The sequence below is a fragment of the Arvicola amphibius genome, chromosome 10, assembly GCF_903992535.2.
Source record: "Arvicola amphibius chromosome 10, mArvAmp1.2, whole genome shotgun sequence".
Lineage (NCBI taxonomy): Eukaryota > Metazoa > Chordata > Mammalia > Rodentia > Cricetidae > Arvicola > Arvicola amphibius.
This window is the reverse complement of record NC_052056.1, coordinates 60,663,042-60,680,818: the sequence shown is the minus strand read 5'-3', so window position 1 is coordinate 60,680,818 and position 17,777 is coordinate 60,663,042. Positions and strand designations below refer to the sequence as shown.

Sequence of the window (17,777 nt, the reverse complement as noted above, 5' to 3'; positions counted from 1 at the left end):
ATTGGCAACTATCAACAAAAAATTGTGGCAATATTGTGGACTCATTGTGAACAGGAATTGGAATGGGCCATGTACGGGCCACAGCCCAGAAATAAGATTCTTCAGATTCAACTGGAACCGGCAGGTTCACCAACAGGATCAGGAGCAGCAACATCTCCTTGCTCTTCGTCAGGCTGTTCCAGTGTTGTCACGATCCTTGTCAGTCTGGTAGGGATCCACACCGGATCTGGCCGATTCTGAGGAAAGACACAAACAGCTCCCCTGGACCTCTGTATCACAGGGTCCGGTCCATACCATTTGTTATCAATTACATCCTTCCATTTTACTAATTCTGTATTTCTGTGACTGTGGTCCATATGTCTTTCCGCGGCTGAACAGCCATTGGAATCCAAGGTCAAAAAATTAAATGTAAAGAGAGCGAGAGATATTCTATCTCGCGGGGATGCGCCCTCGGCTATTCCCCTTTTTTGTTTTTGAAGCAATTCCTTAATGGTGCGGTTAGCCCTTTCCACGATGCCTTGTCCTTGTGGATTATAGGGCAAACCAGTAGTATGATTAATTTAAAAAATAGAGCAGAACTGTTGAAAACTTTTAGAGGCATATGCCGGGCCATTATCAGTTTTTAAAGAATAAGGCTTGCCCCAAGCAGCCCAGGCTTCTAGGCAATGGGTCCTTACGTTAAGGACCTTTTCACCACATAACGGGGTGGCATGTATAACACCTGAACAAGTGTCCACGGAAACATGCAAATATTTTTGTTTACCAAATTCTGAAACATGAGTAACATCCATCTGCCAAAGGGTAAGTGGCTTTAACCCACGTGGATTAACCCCAATATGAGGCGGATGATGAAAAACCACACAGGAGGAACATTGTTTAACTATCTCACGCGCTTGGTCGCGAGTAATATTAAACTTAAGGCGAAGGGTATTTGCAGGCACATGAAACTTTCTATGAAATTGTTCAGCCGATTGCATAGGATCCAGGGCAACTAAAGCCATTTCCCTGGTAGCCCTATCAACCATATCATTAGCTTCAGTCATAGGTCCAGGAAGACCGGAATGAGCTCTAATATGACCGATAAAAAATGGTTTAGCACGTTGAACTATACAACTCTGAATTTGTAATAACAAAGATGCAACCATGCTACTAGGTTTAACATATGCAGCCACTTCCAGATGTTTTACGGCATTAACTACATAGCATGAATCAGAATACAAATTAAAAGGCTGATGGGGAAAGGCCTTAAAGACCTCCAACACCACTTGACACTCCACGACTTGGGGTGCTCCAGAGCGAAATTTCAGAGTAACAGGCGGGGAGCCATATACCATATAGGCTCCAATTCCAGTTTTGGACCCATCAGTAAAAATAGTCAAGCCATTATTCAAAGGAGAAGCACTGGTAATCTTTGGAAAATATACAACATTCTGTGCCATAAAGGACAGCAGTTTATCAGACGGATAATGATTATCAATAACGCCTGAATATGAGGAAATCAATACGGCCCAATCATCAGTAGTCCCTGTCAAAACCTCAATTTGATCTTTGGTATAGGGCAATATTAACTTCTCTGGCATTTTGCCAAAGGTGGTCAAGCTGAACTTCACTCCCAATAATGCCTGTTGTGCCACTAAATCAGGATAATAGCTTAACGTGCGCGAACCAAGTGTATGACCATGTATCCACCAAATCGGGCCTGTCTGCCACAATACTCCAGTAGGATGACCAACAGTGCGCAGAATGCAAAGCAATAATGGTTGTTCTGGATCAAACCGAAGAACCTGCGCTTGTTCTATGGCCTTTTCCACTATCTTTAATGCTTCTTTTCCTTTTGGTGTAAGCTCTCTAGGTGACGTTACATCAGGATTTCCTTCTAATATTGAGAACAACGGCTGCAAAGCTTCACGGGTAATGGGGAGATATCCTCTCAGCCAATTTATATCTCCGAGCAACTTTTGAAAATCATTTAAAGTGCGTAAATGTGATGTGCGAATGCAAATTTTTTGTGGAAAAATCTGTTTTGGGGTAATACGGGCTCCTAAAAACTCTATAATACTTGTCTTTTGAATCTTATCGGCGGCAATAATTAGCCCCTTTTGTTTTAAGGATGCCTCCAGGGCAACTAATGCCCGTTCTAGCATATGCTCTTGTTTTGCTGCCAATAGGATATCATCCATGTAATGGATCAGCCTAACTTTGGGAAAACTACGTCTCACTGGTTGTAACGCCTGATCCACGTATAGCTGGCACATGGTGGGACTGTTGGCCATACCCTGTGGTAAGACCTTCCATTGATAGCGTTCATCAGGCTGTTCGTGATTTATAGAGGGAACAGTAAATGCAAAACGATGTTTATCTAAAACATGCAAGGGTATAGAAAAGAAGCAATCCTTAACATCTATGGCAAAAACAGGCCAATCTCTTGGTAAAGCACTTAAAAGAGGCAACCCTCTTTGGACAGATCCCATGAGTTGCATTTGTGCATTAACTGCTCTAAGGTCATGCAGCAGCCTCCATTTTCCTGACTTCTTTTTTATGATGAAAATAGGGGAATTCCAAGGAGACACAGAAGGTTCAATATGACCAAGCTGAAGTTGTTCTTTAACTAATATGTGTGCGGCCTGGAGCTTTTCCATAGACAGGGGCCACTGAGGCACCCAGACGGGTGTATCTGTGCCCCAGGGGATGCGTAACGCATCATCAGTGGCCCCTAGGAAAAACCCAAGCCCTTCCGATCAGATTTGGGAGTGGGCAACACGGGGTCACTTCGTCCTTGAAGGCGAGCCCCCAGCCCTTTTCCTGGTACAAAGCCTTGTGCCTTCATGACATCTTTACTCACTTGAGAATAATCATTGGTAATTATCAATTTTAATTGTTGTTGTACATCCCTTCCCCATAAATTTAAAGGAAGGTCTATGACAAAAGGCTGAAAAATGCCTTGACTGTGTTCCATCCTCCAATGCAATTGCTTAGCACTCATATCTGGAGTATTTTGATATCCTAGACCCTGTAAGGTTTGTGCAGCCGTCTGTAACGGCCACCTCTTCGGCCAATCCTGTTTACGCATCACACTTCTGTCCGCTCCGGTATCCAATAGGCCCGTAAAGAGCTTTCCTTCTATTTCTAGGGTACACATGGGGCGATCATCAAGTCCTATAGACAAGCATGCTAGCTCAACCCCAGAGGAGCCGAACCCTCGCTCGCCCCTCTCTTTCTCACAAGCTGGAAATTTTTCATGGTCTGATCGAAGAATTAACAATTGTGCAATACGATCTCCGGGTGCAATCGAAATGATGCCAAACGGAGAATGACACATTACCTTAATAATGCCTTTGTAGTCAGGGTCGATCACTCCAGGTAGCACTAATAATCCTCTAAGAGTACTGGAAGATCTTCCTAAGACTAGTCCCACTGTTCCTTCCTCTAGAGGTCCTGACATATCTGTGTCTATAGCTTGAACACCCATACTCTGAGTCAGTACCAATCCGGTGGTGGCACGGAGGTCCAACCCTGCGGAGCCTGTGGTGGCCCTTCTGATGACTGGGGTGGTCTCATGTTTGGCTCCTGAATTGCCCCATAAATTCTCGGGCCCTGGGGTAGTGGGCCCTTCTGCCCGTTTTTTGACATGGCTGATGTTGCATTAGGTATGGGCTGTCCATTGATATCCTTTACGGATCGACACTCATTTGCCCAGTGTTTTCCCTTTTTGCACCGTGGGCATGTGCCCGGCTGTCTCTGACCTTGGCTCTTTTTATGTGTGCCTTGGGGGCAATTTTTTCGTATATGCCCCGGCTTCCCGCAATTAAAGCAGGTACCTGATCTTCCCTGCCCCCTGGAGACTGCTAGCATAGCAGCCGCTAGACCAGCATTAGTTAGAGGGCCGCCTATCTCTCGGCAGGCCTTAAGCCAAGCATCCAGTCCTTTATTTTTCCACGGCATGATGGCTCTCTTACATTCTTTAGTAGCCTGTTCAAACACTAACTGCTGAACCAAAGGCATGGCTTCTTCGGCTTCACCAAACACCTTCCCTGCGGCTTCCATCATGCGAGCCACAAACTCCGAAAATGGTTCAGTAGGGCCTTGAATAATTTTAGTAAGGTTGCCCGTCACTTCACCTCTTTTTGGTATCATTTTCCATGCTCTTGTGTAAATTTCATTAATTTGTTGATAAACCTCCACTGGATAGGCTGTTTGATTAGCCGTCCATTGCCCTTGCCCTAATAACATGTCTGCATTCCAGGGAGCTCGATTTGGCGTTTGCGCATTTACTCGAGCCTGAGTGTGAGCAGCTTCTACCACTATAGATCTATAATCTAGATATTGACCTGTAGAAAGGCATGCTCTAGCAATTTCCCACCAATCTGTTGGTGTCATAGCTCTGGTGGTCAACCGAGTCAGTAATGTGCGGGTATACTGCGCATTAGCTCCATAAGTCTTTGCTGCTTCCACTAAATCTTTTAACTCTTTATAAGGGACTGGCTCATGATATCTTTGTTGATTTTGATCCTCAAAAACAGGAAATACCACCACTGAAGGTGGATAATGCACAGCTAACTGCGCAAGAGTGCCCCTGTCGATGAAATGGCAGCTACTCCTGGGCTGCACGTAAGGAGGGGGAAACTCTCTAGTGGGCACTTTTAGAGCTGGCCCATATCTCTCCTCCTCATAATGTGCATCTTCCTCCTCTAAGCTCTCCTCCTCTGCCTCTACCAGCTCCTCTTCAGCCAGCCGCAAGGCTGCGAATTCATCCAGCACCGGATACAGGGGAGGTGCTGAAGGTTTATTTATCTTAGGATCCTCTTTTTCTTTTATATCTTTCTTTTCTCCTTTTTTGTTCCTTATTACCGTGCACTTTTCTTCAGTATCCTCCTCTGTCTTTGAACCTGCTTCTGAAAGGCTGTCCTGGTGTCTTGCCAACATTTTCCTTCCTTCTCTTAACTCCTCTACATTTTTTCCGTCTTTCAAACAGGAGTGTACTAATCTCCAAAAAGGATAAGTTCCCTTCTTTAATTGCCCCTGTTCCTTTGCTGCCTCCAAATCTTTGCCTAGCTTTCTCCAGCAATGCAGATTTAGATCCCCAGACACCGCAAACCACGGCGCCATGCGATCAATATCCCCAACAATCACCTTTATGGTGGATTTCGAGATTTTCAATCCTCTCTCCTGGAGTAACCGCTGTATGGGATCTACAAAATCGCATGCACCAGAGACAGACTGATCGTTGCCCATCTTTGCTCACTTTTCTACAAGAGGCTTACAAAAGGGCAGAAAAATCGCATTATCTGCTACGGACTTACTTTCACTTTAGATGTTACAGCAGAGACACTCCTCTCCTGGTCTATGACAACGGATAAAAATGCAAAAGGCATAAACCACTACAGCAAAAACAACCACTGCTAGTGCAAACCACAAAGGACTAATTCCTCCAAGAAGCATACCTGAGGATACTTACCGGCGCCGACCGCTTCGTGTGTAGAGTTCTGAATCCTCTTCGGCCCCCCCCCCCCCCCCCCCCCCCCCCCCCCCCCCCCCCCCCCCCCCCGTGTGTGTCCGCCGAAGTTCCCGGGTTTCGGCACCAGCTGCGGCGAGCGAGCCCTGACCAGCAGGGAAAGATCACCACCGACACAGGATTCTTCTCTGATCACACTTTAATGAAGCGCTGCTTGGTTGAGGGAGAGCTGGAAGCAGGGGGCTCCGAGCCGGGCTGGGTGGCGGCTTATATAGAGGAGGACGGGGCGTGTCTACTGATTAGGTGACGTGGCAGAAAAGGATTGGTGGAAACCTGTTGCTAGGCAGATGTGGCGCGAAAAGTTCTCACCACATACTTGTTTACTTTAGCCCTCGGCGCCATCTTGTAATGGCGAAATGTAAGTGCGGCCGCCACATTCTTCTATATTGGACTCTTTTTTTTTTTTAAATTTTACATCTAGACTGAAGTTTCCCCTCCTTCTTCTTCTCCCATTCCCTCCCCCTCCTTTTCTTTTTGGTTTTTCGAGACAGGGTTTCCCTGTAGTTTCTAGAGCCTGTCCTGGAACTAGCTCTTGTAGACCAGGCTGGCCTCGAACTCAGAGATCTGCCTGCCTCTGCCTCCCGAGTGCTGGGATTAAAGGCGTGCGCCACCACCACCCGGCTCCCCCTCCTTTTTTTAACAGTTATTTTTTTGTGTGTGTGTGATGCATGTGTTAGTGTTTACTAAAAAGAGGATGTTGGATCCCCTGGAGGTGAGCTATAGATAGTTATGAGCTACCTGATGTGGGTGCTGAAACCATGTTCTTAATGGTTGAGACCTTCTGTAGCCCTTCTTTATTATTATTATTTTAAGATTTATTTATTTATTATGTATTCAGTGTTCTGCCTGCATGTATCCCTGTAGGCCAGAAGAGGGCACCAGACCCCATTACAGATGGTTGTGAGCACATGTGGTTTTCTGGGAATTGAACTCAGGACCTTTAGAAGAGCAGGCAAAGCTCTTAACCTCTGAGCCATCTCTCTAGCCCCTTTATTATTATTTTTAAAACATTTATTTTAGCTGGGTGGTGATGGCACACATCTTTGATCCCAGAGCACTTGGGAGGCAGAGAGGCAGGTGAATCTCTTTGAGTTCGAGGCCAGCCTTGTCTACATAGTCAGTTCCAGGACAACCAAGGATACAGAAAATCCCTGACTCAAAAAACAAAAACAAAGCAACAACACACACGCACGTGCACGCACACACACACACAAATGTTTATTTTATCTATTGGGAGAGCTAGGAGAGCATGCCATGGCACATGTGTGGAGTTCAGAGGAGATCTTGTGGGATTTGGTTCTTTCCTTCCGACAGCATGTGAGTCAGTCAAGCTCAGATCTTGAAGCTTGGCATCTGGTACCTTTACCCACTGAGCTTTTTTTTTTTTTTTTTTTTTTTTTTTTAATTTTACATCTAGACTGAAGTTTCCCCTCCTTCTTCTCCCATTCCCTCCCCCTCCTTTTTTTAACAGTTATTTTTTTGTGTGTGTGATGCATGTGTTAGTGTTTACTAAGAAGAGGGTGTTGGATCCCCTGGAGGTGAGCTGTAGATAGTTATGAGCTCTTCGATTCCCCAAGTGTTGGAATTACCCGTGTATTCACCTATTCACTGCTGTTATGAAGTGATTTTACTGTGTAATTCTGTAACAGCTGATGGTTGGAGAGCATATTTTTGGGGTTTTTTGCTTGTTTGTTTGTTTTAGATAGGGTTTCTTAGCCTTAGCTGTCCTGGAACTAGTTCTGTAGACCAGGCTGGCCTCAAACTTCCCTGCCTCCCAAGTTAAAGGTGTACACCACTATTACCTGGCCTCCTTCTTGATGTTTTTGCTATAGGATCTCACTGAATAGCCTAGTCTGGACTCAAACTCAGGATCTTCTTGCCTCTGACTCCAGGGTACTAGGAGTACAGACTTGTGCCACTATACCCAGCTCCTTGTTCATGTTTTTAATGGCTTATTATTGAGTCCTAAGTGTTGTTTGTATATTCTAGAAATGATTTACAGTCATTGTCCCAGTTCTAAGAGATACTATCATTCTTTTTCTAAGTGGTGTCTTGTGAAGAAAATAAGTTTTTATTTCAGTTTTTTTTTCTCCTGTATTGTGTAGGTTTTGGTTTTGTTTTGTTTCTTTCTTGTTTGTTAAGGGTCTCAATCACAGCGGAGTGTTGATTGGCTTGGACCTTACTAAGTAGACAAGGCTGGCCTTAAACTCAGAAAATGAGATCCGTTTGCTCCTCCTCCACCTCTTGAGTGCTGGGATTAAAGGCTTGGGCCAGCACACGTGGTCCTTGATTGTGCTTTTGAGTTTGTGTTTAAAGGTCATGAGTTCAATTCCCAGCAACCACATGGTGGCTCACAACCATCTGTAATGAGGTCTGCTGCCCTCTTCTGATCTGCAGACACACACAGACAGAATAATGTATACATAATAAATAAATAAATATTTAAAAAAAAAAAAAGAAGTCTCTTCTTACCCAACGTCACTAAGGTTTCCTTCTGTGTTTTCTGGATGTTTCAGTTTTGGTTTTTAGATTTATGTGTATGAGCCACTTTAGATTATTTTTCTGCATATGGTGTAAAGACAAGGTCCAGTCCCCTTCTCCTCCCTGTTGATATTTGCTGGTTACTTACTGGCTTACCTCCGTGCACTTGCTAACATCAGTTGACCTTAAATGTGGGGTTTATTTCTGTGCTTACTTTAGTTCTGCACTATCCAGATTACTCTGGCTTCTTCAGAAACAGCATGGAATAGGTCCTGTTTTTCAAAATGGTTTTATTACTCTAAGTCTTCTGCATTTTATGTGGATCTTAGGAACAGTTTATCAACTTCTTCCAAATACTCTGCTTTAGAAGGAGCAGCATGTTATTTTCTGATACTGTGAACATGTCCATGATGTCCTTTGCCATCTGGGGTAGATTGTGGCGCTAAGGCCAAGTCGGTCTCCATTCTTTTGTAGAGGCTTTCTTTCTTCCTTTGTTACCTGATTCTTGATAGAATGGTTTTTTTCTTATGCTTGATTGTTTACACTTCCTGATTCATCTATGGATGGAGCATAAGCCTTTCAGTTTGAAACCTTAGAGATTTTAGGAACTCCCTCTTTAGACCAGGCTGGCCTCGAACTCAGAGATTTGCCTGCCAGTGTTGGGATTACAGGCGTGCGCCACCACCCAGCCTTATTTACTTTTTAAAATCATCTTTGTGATTTTAGGAGAGTTACTCAGCTATGCCATTCCCTTACTGGTTTGATTTTTTTTTATCCCAGTGTTTCTGTGCTGACATTTTTGGTTTCACTACTTCGTTTCTTTTTTTTCCCTTTTCCTATTCTAAGCTATTTTTAAACATCTCAGTAATCTTGGGTGGCTTGGGGCCTGTTTTCTTTTAATGTTTTCTACAGTGTTAAATGTGTGATTTAAATAGCACCCTATTCTCATTAGCCAGCTCTCAAGCACATTCACATCTGTGAATGTGTCTCTTAACAGTTACAGGTATTGGTTATGTTAAATATTATTGCTGTTTTATGCAAATAGGTTCAGCACAAGGAATATGGTATACATCTTACCAGCCCTTCTGGTATTGCTGTTAATGAATAAAAAAAGAAAAAGGAAAGGACATGACTGTTCCTTGGTACAGTAGAGGAGAAAGTTTATTGTAGACAAAAGGGAGAGTCCAGAGTGGTCATGACCCTGAGCTATGTGAGGGGAGGGAGGCTGTCTTGGGGTTTCTATTGCTGTGAAGAGACACCATGACCACGGCAACTATTCTAAAGGAAAACAATTGAGTAGCTTACGGTTCAGATGTAGGAGGTTCAGTTCATTATCATCATGATGGGTCTTGGTGCCGAAGAAAGGACTCAGAGTTCTGTATCTTGTTCAGGCCACAGGAAATGAAACTGAGACACTAGGCATGGCTTGAGCATATATGAGACCTTAAAGCCCATCACCACAGTGACACACTTCTTCCAACAAGGCCATACCTACTCCAGCAAAGCCACACCTCCTAATAGTGCCCCTCCCCATGAGCCAGTTACACTCAAACTACCACATAGGAGAAATAGGTGTAGCAGCCAAGAGGGCAAAGGTACAAAAGGGGCAGGTAACCAAAATGTCTGGATTATATAGATAAGAACCTCTGGGGGAAGGACAGCCTAGGCCCCTGGGTTGGAGAGGGCAGGGTTTGCCAGCCACACCATGTAACAGGTAGGGGTGCTGAGAACCTGGAGGTCAGATTCACTTTGATATGTTAATTAGGCACCTTAACCATTTGTTCTGGAACTTGAGACTTAACAGCTATATACCCATGTACATTGTTTTGATATTATTTTCGAACTTAATGCTTTTTTAAAAAATTTTGTGCTTATTATTACTAGATAGTATGACAGGCTGAAATCATGATTAATGTGTTATCTTTTGGGCTGAGAAGGTGATTTATCAGTACAGTTTATGCTTTTAGAATTCAGAGAATTTTCACTGAAGCAGATGGTGATAAATCAAAAAGCAGGCTGTAGGCCAAGAGCTGTATGGCCATCTCAGCCAGTGTGGCCTTTATCATGCTGATGTCCACCAACTTAGGTAATTCTTCGAGCTCTCCTCTGATGTCTTCTGTCTCTCTTACTTTCTCTTGTGTAGAAATATACAACGTCACTTTCTGCATTTTTCTTGGGAGCGCTTCCTAAATATATTACCCATTTTTCATCATTGATTCCATTTTTGCTACTGTCATACACAAGTTTGTTTTTCTCTGTAACTATTGCTTTTACTGTAGCATTTTTATGTGTATTCATGTGTATGTGTATTCCTGTGGGTGCCAGAGGTTGACATTAGGTCTCTTCCTGGATCACTCTCTACCTGCTTTTTCAGACAGTGTTACTCAGTGACCTAGAGCTAGCAGATTTGGCTAGGCTGGTTAGTTAGCAAGCCACAGAGATTTTCCTGCTGCCTCTTCCTCAGTTCTGGAATTGGAAGTGTTTTAATTGTGAGTGCTGGGGATGCAGACCCAGGTGCTAATGCATAAGTAGGAAGCACTTTACAGACTGAGTCATCATCCCAACCTGTGCTGCTTTTTAAAAATCTCTTCTTATGTGTTACTTTTAACAAATGCACAAAATATTGAGTTTCATTATGGTATTTTTACATGTGTGTATCTTTATTTTTTTCCTAATATATACTCCTTCCCTGCTGCCTTCCATAAAGGATCTGCTTTTTTTGGGGAGTCAGTGTTTGCCCCCGTGTGCACTGAATCTAAGGAGAACATCAGGTGTCCTGTGCCTACATATGAACGTGCATTCCCTCTCTCCTTCCCGCTCCTCATTACTCCCTTTGCACAGGGTCTATTGATCCTGGAGCTCACTGGTTTATTTCTTGTTCTGTTTTGTGTGTATCTTGAGACAGGTCCCACTATGTAGTCCTGGCTAGCCTGGAAAGGTTACGTGTGCTACTAGCCTTGTTTGTTTGTGAAGTTGTTGTTTGTTTTTTTAGTTAAGGATTTGTGACTGCTAGTTCTTACATCAACTTGAAGCAAGCTAGAGTCATTTCAGAGGAAGGGAACCTCAACTGAGAAAATGCCGTCAGGGTCTGGGCAGATACCTGGGGCTACACACACTGCTGCTGGGGCCATGCTGATCTGAGTGGCTTGTGCTGCCACCCTGGGTCATGGTGACATTTGCAATTTGCACTGTGACTACTGCTGAGGGTCATGTCTGGGTCTGTGGTTCTATACCAGGCAGTGTTTGAGTGATGTCCATGGCTTCTGTTACCACCAAAGGCCATGTGGACACCCAGGGTCTGGTCAGCCACCTGAGACCATGTTGGTGTCCAAGGGCCATGCTGCCACCAAGGCCACACTCATCTGGGTGGCCTGTGTAGTCACCAGGGCCGTGGTGACACCTGGACCCAAGCTGCTGCTGAGGGCCATTTTGGGGTCCATGGTCCTGCTGCAGCTGGGGTCTGTTTGGCCTATCTCCATGGCCTATGTTACCACAGGGGGTCATAGGAACCATAAGTGTTGAAATCCAAGGGCAGTGCTGAGAGAGCTGGCCCTGCCCCTTCTGGGAGAGCTGGTCCCACATTCAGGAGAGATAGCTCCACTCCTCTCCACAGGGATAGAGGGCTGGAGAGCTGGCCCTGACGGCATGGGTGTAGAAGAGCTGGCTCTGCCCCTTGCCTGAGGGGCAAAAACTGACCAAATCAGCTACCACCCAGGCCCACCCCAGAATCTACCCCATCTGTCCTGCCAGAATACATGAAGAGACTGGTTCTTTGCTGTAGCTGCAGCACCTCCATCACTGGGGCAACAGCAGGATATTGGCAAGGAGTTTTGGTGAGGGTCCAGTATTGATGTCCCAGAAGCCAGAGACCTTGAACTAGACCCAACAACTCGTTGCAGTGAACACTTGCAAGTAAAGCTGAGTGAACCAAAGGGCACACCGTGTGACGCACCACAGCTCCCAGTGCCGTAAGACAAAGGAAAGACAGGGGAGCGAAGTGGTTTTTTGGTTTGTTTGTTTTATTTTATCTTGTTTTTATTTAATATTTTTTAATTTATTTAACTTTATTTTGTGTGCATTGGTATGAAGGTATCAGATCCCCTGGAACTGGAGTAATAGACAGTTGTAAGCTGCCATGTAGGTGCTAGGAATTTAACCTGGGTCCTCAGGAAGAAAGCCAATGTTCTTCTCTCCAGCCCCTTTAATATTTTTTTTTTTTTTTTTTTGGTTTTTCGAGACAGGGTTTCTCTGTGGCTTTGGAGCCTGTCCTGGAACTAGCTCTTGTAGACCAGGCTGGTCTCGAACTCACAGAGATCCACCTGCCTCTGCCTCCCGAGTGCTGGGATTAAAGGTGTGCGCCACCACCGCCCGGCCCCCTTTAATATTTTTTAAATTTTCTTTTGGTGAGGATGCTATGGGAGTGAGGGGGCAGATGTGGAGTAACTGGGAAATGAGCAGGATTGGGGTGCATAATATGAAATTCCCAAAGTCAATAAAAAATTTATGCTTAAAAAAGAGAAAATGCCTTCGGAAGATTGAGCTATAGGCAAGCCTTTAGGACAATCTTTGAAATTAGTGATTGATGGGGAAGTGTCCAGTCCCTGTGGGAGGTGCCATCCCTGGGCTGATGGTCCTGAGTTCTATAAGAAATCAAGCTGAACAAGCCATGTGGAGCAAGCCAGTATGCAGCATTCCTCCATGGCCTCTGCATCAGCTCCTGCCTCCATGTTCTTTCCCTGTTTGAGTTCCTGTTCTGACCTTCTTTGTTGAGCTGTGATGTGGAAGTATAGGCAAAATAAATCTTTTCCTCCCCAGCATTTTTGGTCATGGTGTTTTATCATAGCAATAATAACCCTAACTAAGACAGGACAAACCCCACTTGTTAGACAAGGGTTCCCCACTGAGCTAAATCCCCAACCCTTGCAAAAAAATTTATATATAGAATCTGTGTTGTCTTGATGGGTTAGTAGATACTTGGTACTTGATAATGCACCAGATACTCTTCCCAGAATCCTCTGCTTGTAATATAGCCTAAAGGTTTTTTGTTATTGCAGTGATGAAACTTGAACTCAGAGAGAGCCTCAAACATAGTAGGCAGGGCTATAACCCTTAGCTGCATCCCATCTGAAGGATTTTTCTTATATATTCCTGTATAGCTTTATCCTTGGTTGCTTACGTGAAATGTTGGAATCACAATAATTAAATGTATGGTAACTATTAAAATATCTTTCAAGAAATTGAGGAACTATAGTGTGTTGATAAAAAAGGTTGTCACTTGCTGTTATTATTTAGTAACCCATAACAACTTAGAAAATATATTTATGTATGTTTGTGTGCTGCGCATGTGTATGACGGTTAGCATGTATAGCCTTAGTTGCCATCCTCTCCTACCTTACTGAGATGGGTCTCCTGTCACTGCCTCCTATGGTGCCATAGAAGGAGCATTAGAATTACAGGTGCATGCTGCTCATCCAACTTTTACAGAGGACGTGGAGATTCAAACTCAAGTCCTCATGCCTGCATGGCAAGCACTTTACCATTGAACTGTTGTCCCAGACCCCAAACCTTCTGGAAATATTTACCAGTGCTGGATTTTATTAGTATGCCTATGAGTTTTCCAATACCATTTTCACTAGCATATGTTAATTACATAAAATAATGGGTTTTGTTATATTGTCATGCATGACTATAGTATCCTTTGTTCATATTTACCCCCCATCATCCTCATGTATCAATACCATCTAAACGGCTTTTATTGTTCCATTTATTTTTGTCCAGATGACAGGAAATAATTTTTGGTTGAAGAAAATAGAAATCAGTGTTTCTGAAGCAGAAAAGAGAACTGGAAGAAACGCCATGAACATGCAAGAAACGTACACCGCTTACCTCATTGAGACGCGGTAGGTTGCCATGATTGGGCTTACCTTTAGGTGGGGAGGTTTAGGTAGCTATTGTCTGTGACCTAACAGTTTAGTAGAGTGGGGTTGAATGACTGCATTCCTTCAGCTGCTGGGGTGTGTTTTCTTGTGATAGGACGTTGTTTCAAGATAAAAGTATGGGGATTTGTCTTCTAGAGCATGTAGGCATGTTTGGGGAAGCAGTATGTTATTAAATTCTTCTAGTTGGGAGACAAGGCCAAGGAAAACATTTCTAAGTTAGGATAAAATTAATATTTCATGTTGAAGTTGGGAATCTGAACTGGAAGCTGTTTTAGACATAGTTGATTTAATGCCTCTCCAAACTGGACTGTGATTAATATTCCTGTGTTTTATATTTCATATTGTATTTCCTTTTATTAATATGTAATTAACAACCTTAGCAGTAAGCTTATTATATTTGTTTTACTTATTTATTTATTTGTTGTTTTTTGGGGACAGGGTCTCCTCCTGACCTGCATCTGTGTACCATGCCCAGCCTGGTGTTCATATTTACTACTTACATGTAGGGCATGGCAGTGCACAGCTGTAATTCCAGCTAAGACCCCGGGAATCAGAGTTTAAGGCCATCCTGGGCTATATAGTAAAACCCTGTCTCAAAAGGATAATGATGAAAACAATAATTGCCAAGTGTAGTGACTAGAGAGATGGTTTCATGGTTAAGAGCATAAACTGCTCTTGCAGAGGACCTAGAATTTGATTACCAGCACCCACATCAGGCATCTACAATTGCCTGTAACTCTAGCTCCAGAATCTAACACCTTGGCCTCCGAGGACCCCTGTACTCATGTGGCATACACACACAAAGACACACATAATTAAGAATAATAAAATAAATCTTTTTAAAAAGGACAGTAGTGTATTGTAAATCTAGTTACTTGGGAGGCTAATGCAGGAAAATTAATACCTTTCTGCTCTCCCTGCCCCTCCCCGCCAACCTGGGCCTAATAGGCTGCCAGTCCATCTAGAAGGATCTCTTGTAGATGGTGTTGCGGGGCTGCGTCCTGCCACCCAGCTAGCTTTACACCCAAAATAATTACACGGAAACTGTATTCATTTAAACACTGCCTGGCCCATTAGTTTCAGCCTCTTTACTGGTTGATTCTCATATCTTGCTTAACCCATATTTAATAATCTGTATAGCACCACGAGGGGTGGCTTACCAGGAGAGATCTTAACCTGCATCCATCTTGGAGAGGAGAGGCATAGTGACTGCTTATGGCGACTGCTTATGGTGACTGCCTGAAGCGTCTGCCTCGCTGCCTTCTACCCAGCATTCCGTTCTCTTTACTCCGCCTACCTAATTTTCTGTCCTATTAAAGGGCCGAGGCAGTTTCTTTATTAACGAATGAAATTAACACATAGACACTCCTCCATCAATCTCTCAAATGTGTGAGTTTGAGGTCAGCCAGGCCAGCATGGTAAAACCCACCTGAAAACCAAAACAAACTTAGAGAAGTAGCTGCTGCACTGAGCCTCTCTAATGACTGATCCAGAACTAATTGAGCTTCTCTGTCACTATGTCTTGATGGACAAATAAACATTGTGATCATTTGTGCATTTCTTGGAGGACAAATAAGTTATTGTCAAGTGAATAATTGGAAATAAGGAGGTTTGATAATGTTTCAAATTTCTCTGCAGCTGGGCATGGAGGCATACTCCTTTCTCTTTGCACTTAGAGGCTGAAGCAGGTGGATCTCTGTGTTAGTTCCAGACCAGCCTGGTCTACACAGCAAGTTTCAGGCCAATCAGACTGCGTAGTAAGAAAGACCCCGTCCTAAAGAACAACAAAGTCAAAACCCTGCATTCATGATGGCAGCAGAAATCTTGAGTGCTTTAAAATAGCCTTCACATGCTCTTTCCCTAACATTCTCCTAAGTGCAGTTTGGACTTTTCTGTAGGTAAAACATGAGGTACCTGCCAGCTCTGTAAGGGAAAAGAGACGTGAGTTGTGAGCTTTCTTCCTTGCCCTTCCATAGCTGATTTTGTTCTTGTGGATCTCCTGGTATTCAGGTCTGTTGGATTGACTCATACACTGAACCCAGACTTTGTGGTATCTGGGTCTTTGTCATGAAGTTGTCCCCTCATTGTGGCAGTAGTAAAGTTACAAGTGCCTTTTATGCAACGAATATTGTAAAACCAATTCTACACTGCGGCTTTTAGAATGTTCCCATATAGCTATTTCTCATGAGTTCAGATGGGTTTTCTATAACAGAAGGAAAGTACTCGGGTGAGAGCTTTGAATCTGAGCGCACAACACACAGAGTGTGCATTTGTAGGCAGAGCACAGCTGCATCCTCACCTGTAAAATGGGCACAGGAAGTCTGTTTCCTGGGGTTGTAAGGTTTTGAAGGAGGTGGCATCATGTGTTCAGTTTTGGAGTAATAGATGCCTTTGATTACTTTTCAGGTCAGTTGGACATGCTGACGGTCAGAGTGTCCTCACAGACTCACTGTGGAGGCGGTACAGCGAGTTTGAGCTGTTGAGAAACTACCTTCTAGTGTACTACCCGCATATTGTTGTGCCACCTCTTCCTGAAAAGCGGGTAAGACAGAGCCGTGGGAGTTGAGAAGTGCCTGGAATTGACCCCATTCATTTATTTGTTTTCTTCTTTTTTGATTTTGCTTTTCAAGATAGGGTTTCTCTGTGTAGCCCTGTCTTGGAACTTGCTCAGTCTGTATAATGTTACTTGTGTGTTTATGATTTCGGGTTTGACCATTTAGTCAACCTTACATGAAAGGGGCTATTTCTTCTACTTTTAGCATTCATTAATTGCCTAGAGTTCTTTGTCTAGGGTTGAAGCCCCATAAGATGCCCCCTTCCATGCTAGCATATGTATTAGTGTTATCCTTGTGCAAGTCTTATACAGGCAGACATGTTCATAGGTGTAGCTTTCCTGTCATTCCCAGGAGACATAATGTCACAGTAGACTTGCTATTCCTCTAGCTCTCACAGTCTTTCTGCTCCCTCTCCCTGAGCTTTGGGTGCAGGAGCTATGTCGTAGATGCATCATTTGGGGCTGAGCACCACAGGATCACTTGTTCTCTGCATTGTGGTTTTCTTTAATGGTCTCCTTCTGTTGTAAAGAGAATTTCTAAGTGTGTGCTGTATGGTTTGATGTCAGCTATGTCAAGCCAGAGTCATTTGAGAGGAGGAAGTCTCGGTTGAGAAAAAGCTTCTAGAAGATTGAGCTGTAAGCACACGAGCCTGTGGGACATTTTCGTAGTTAGTGATTGATGTGGGATTGAGATGGGAGGGGTTGTGAGTGGTGCTACCCTGGGCTGGTGGTCCTGGGTTCTGTATGAAGGCAGGCTGAGCAAGCTATGAGGAGCAAGCCAGTGAGCAGCACCCCTCCATAACATCTGTATCAGCTCCTGCCTCCAGGATCCTGTTCTGACTCGCTTTGATGATGAACAATGATAAGGAAGTGTAAGCCAGACAAACTTCCCTCACACCTTGCTTAGTCATGGCGTTTTGTCAATGCAGTATAGTCCTAGCTAAGACCGAGAGTAAGAGCTGTACTTACCTGTGGTTGAGCCTGTTCCTAATGGTTGCCTTGTTTCCCCAGGCAGAGTTCGTGTGGCACAAACTCTCTGCTGACAACATGGATCCAGACTTTGTGGAGAGACGACGGATAGGCTTAGAAAACTTTCTCTTGAGGGTTGCTTCACATCCTGTCCTTTGTAGAGACAAAATCTTTTATTTGTTTTTAACACAGGTATTTTTCTTTTAATTAGTCTTTAAAAAAATATTTGAGTTAGACTTTTAAAAAAACTAGAAAATGCTGATACTTGAGACTCTTGAATTAGCTTTTGGTAGGCAGTTTATTGGTTAGTTTGAATTTTGGG

General features: G+C 43.8%; 1 protein-coding gene across 1 annotated transcript in view; it reads left to right on the top strand.

The window, feature by feature from the left end:
- The window catches only part of Snx4 (sorting nexin 4), a 64,725-nt gene that overhangs the window by 14,370 nt on the left and 32,578 nt on the right, over positions 1 to 17,777 (top strand). The window contains exons 2-4 of the mRNA XM_038345170.1: positions 13,772 to 13,893; positions 16,339 to 16,474; positions 17,498 to 17,647. Of these exons, the coding sequence (XP_038201098.1) occupies positions 13,772 to 13,893; positions 16,339 to 16,474; positions 17,498 to 17,647 (408 nt within the window). The remainder of the gene's footprint in view (positions 1 to 13,771; positions 13,894 to 16,338; positions 16,475 to 17,497; positions 17,648 to 17,777) is intronic.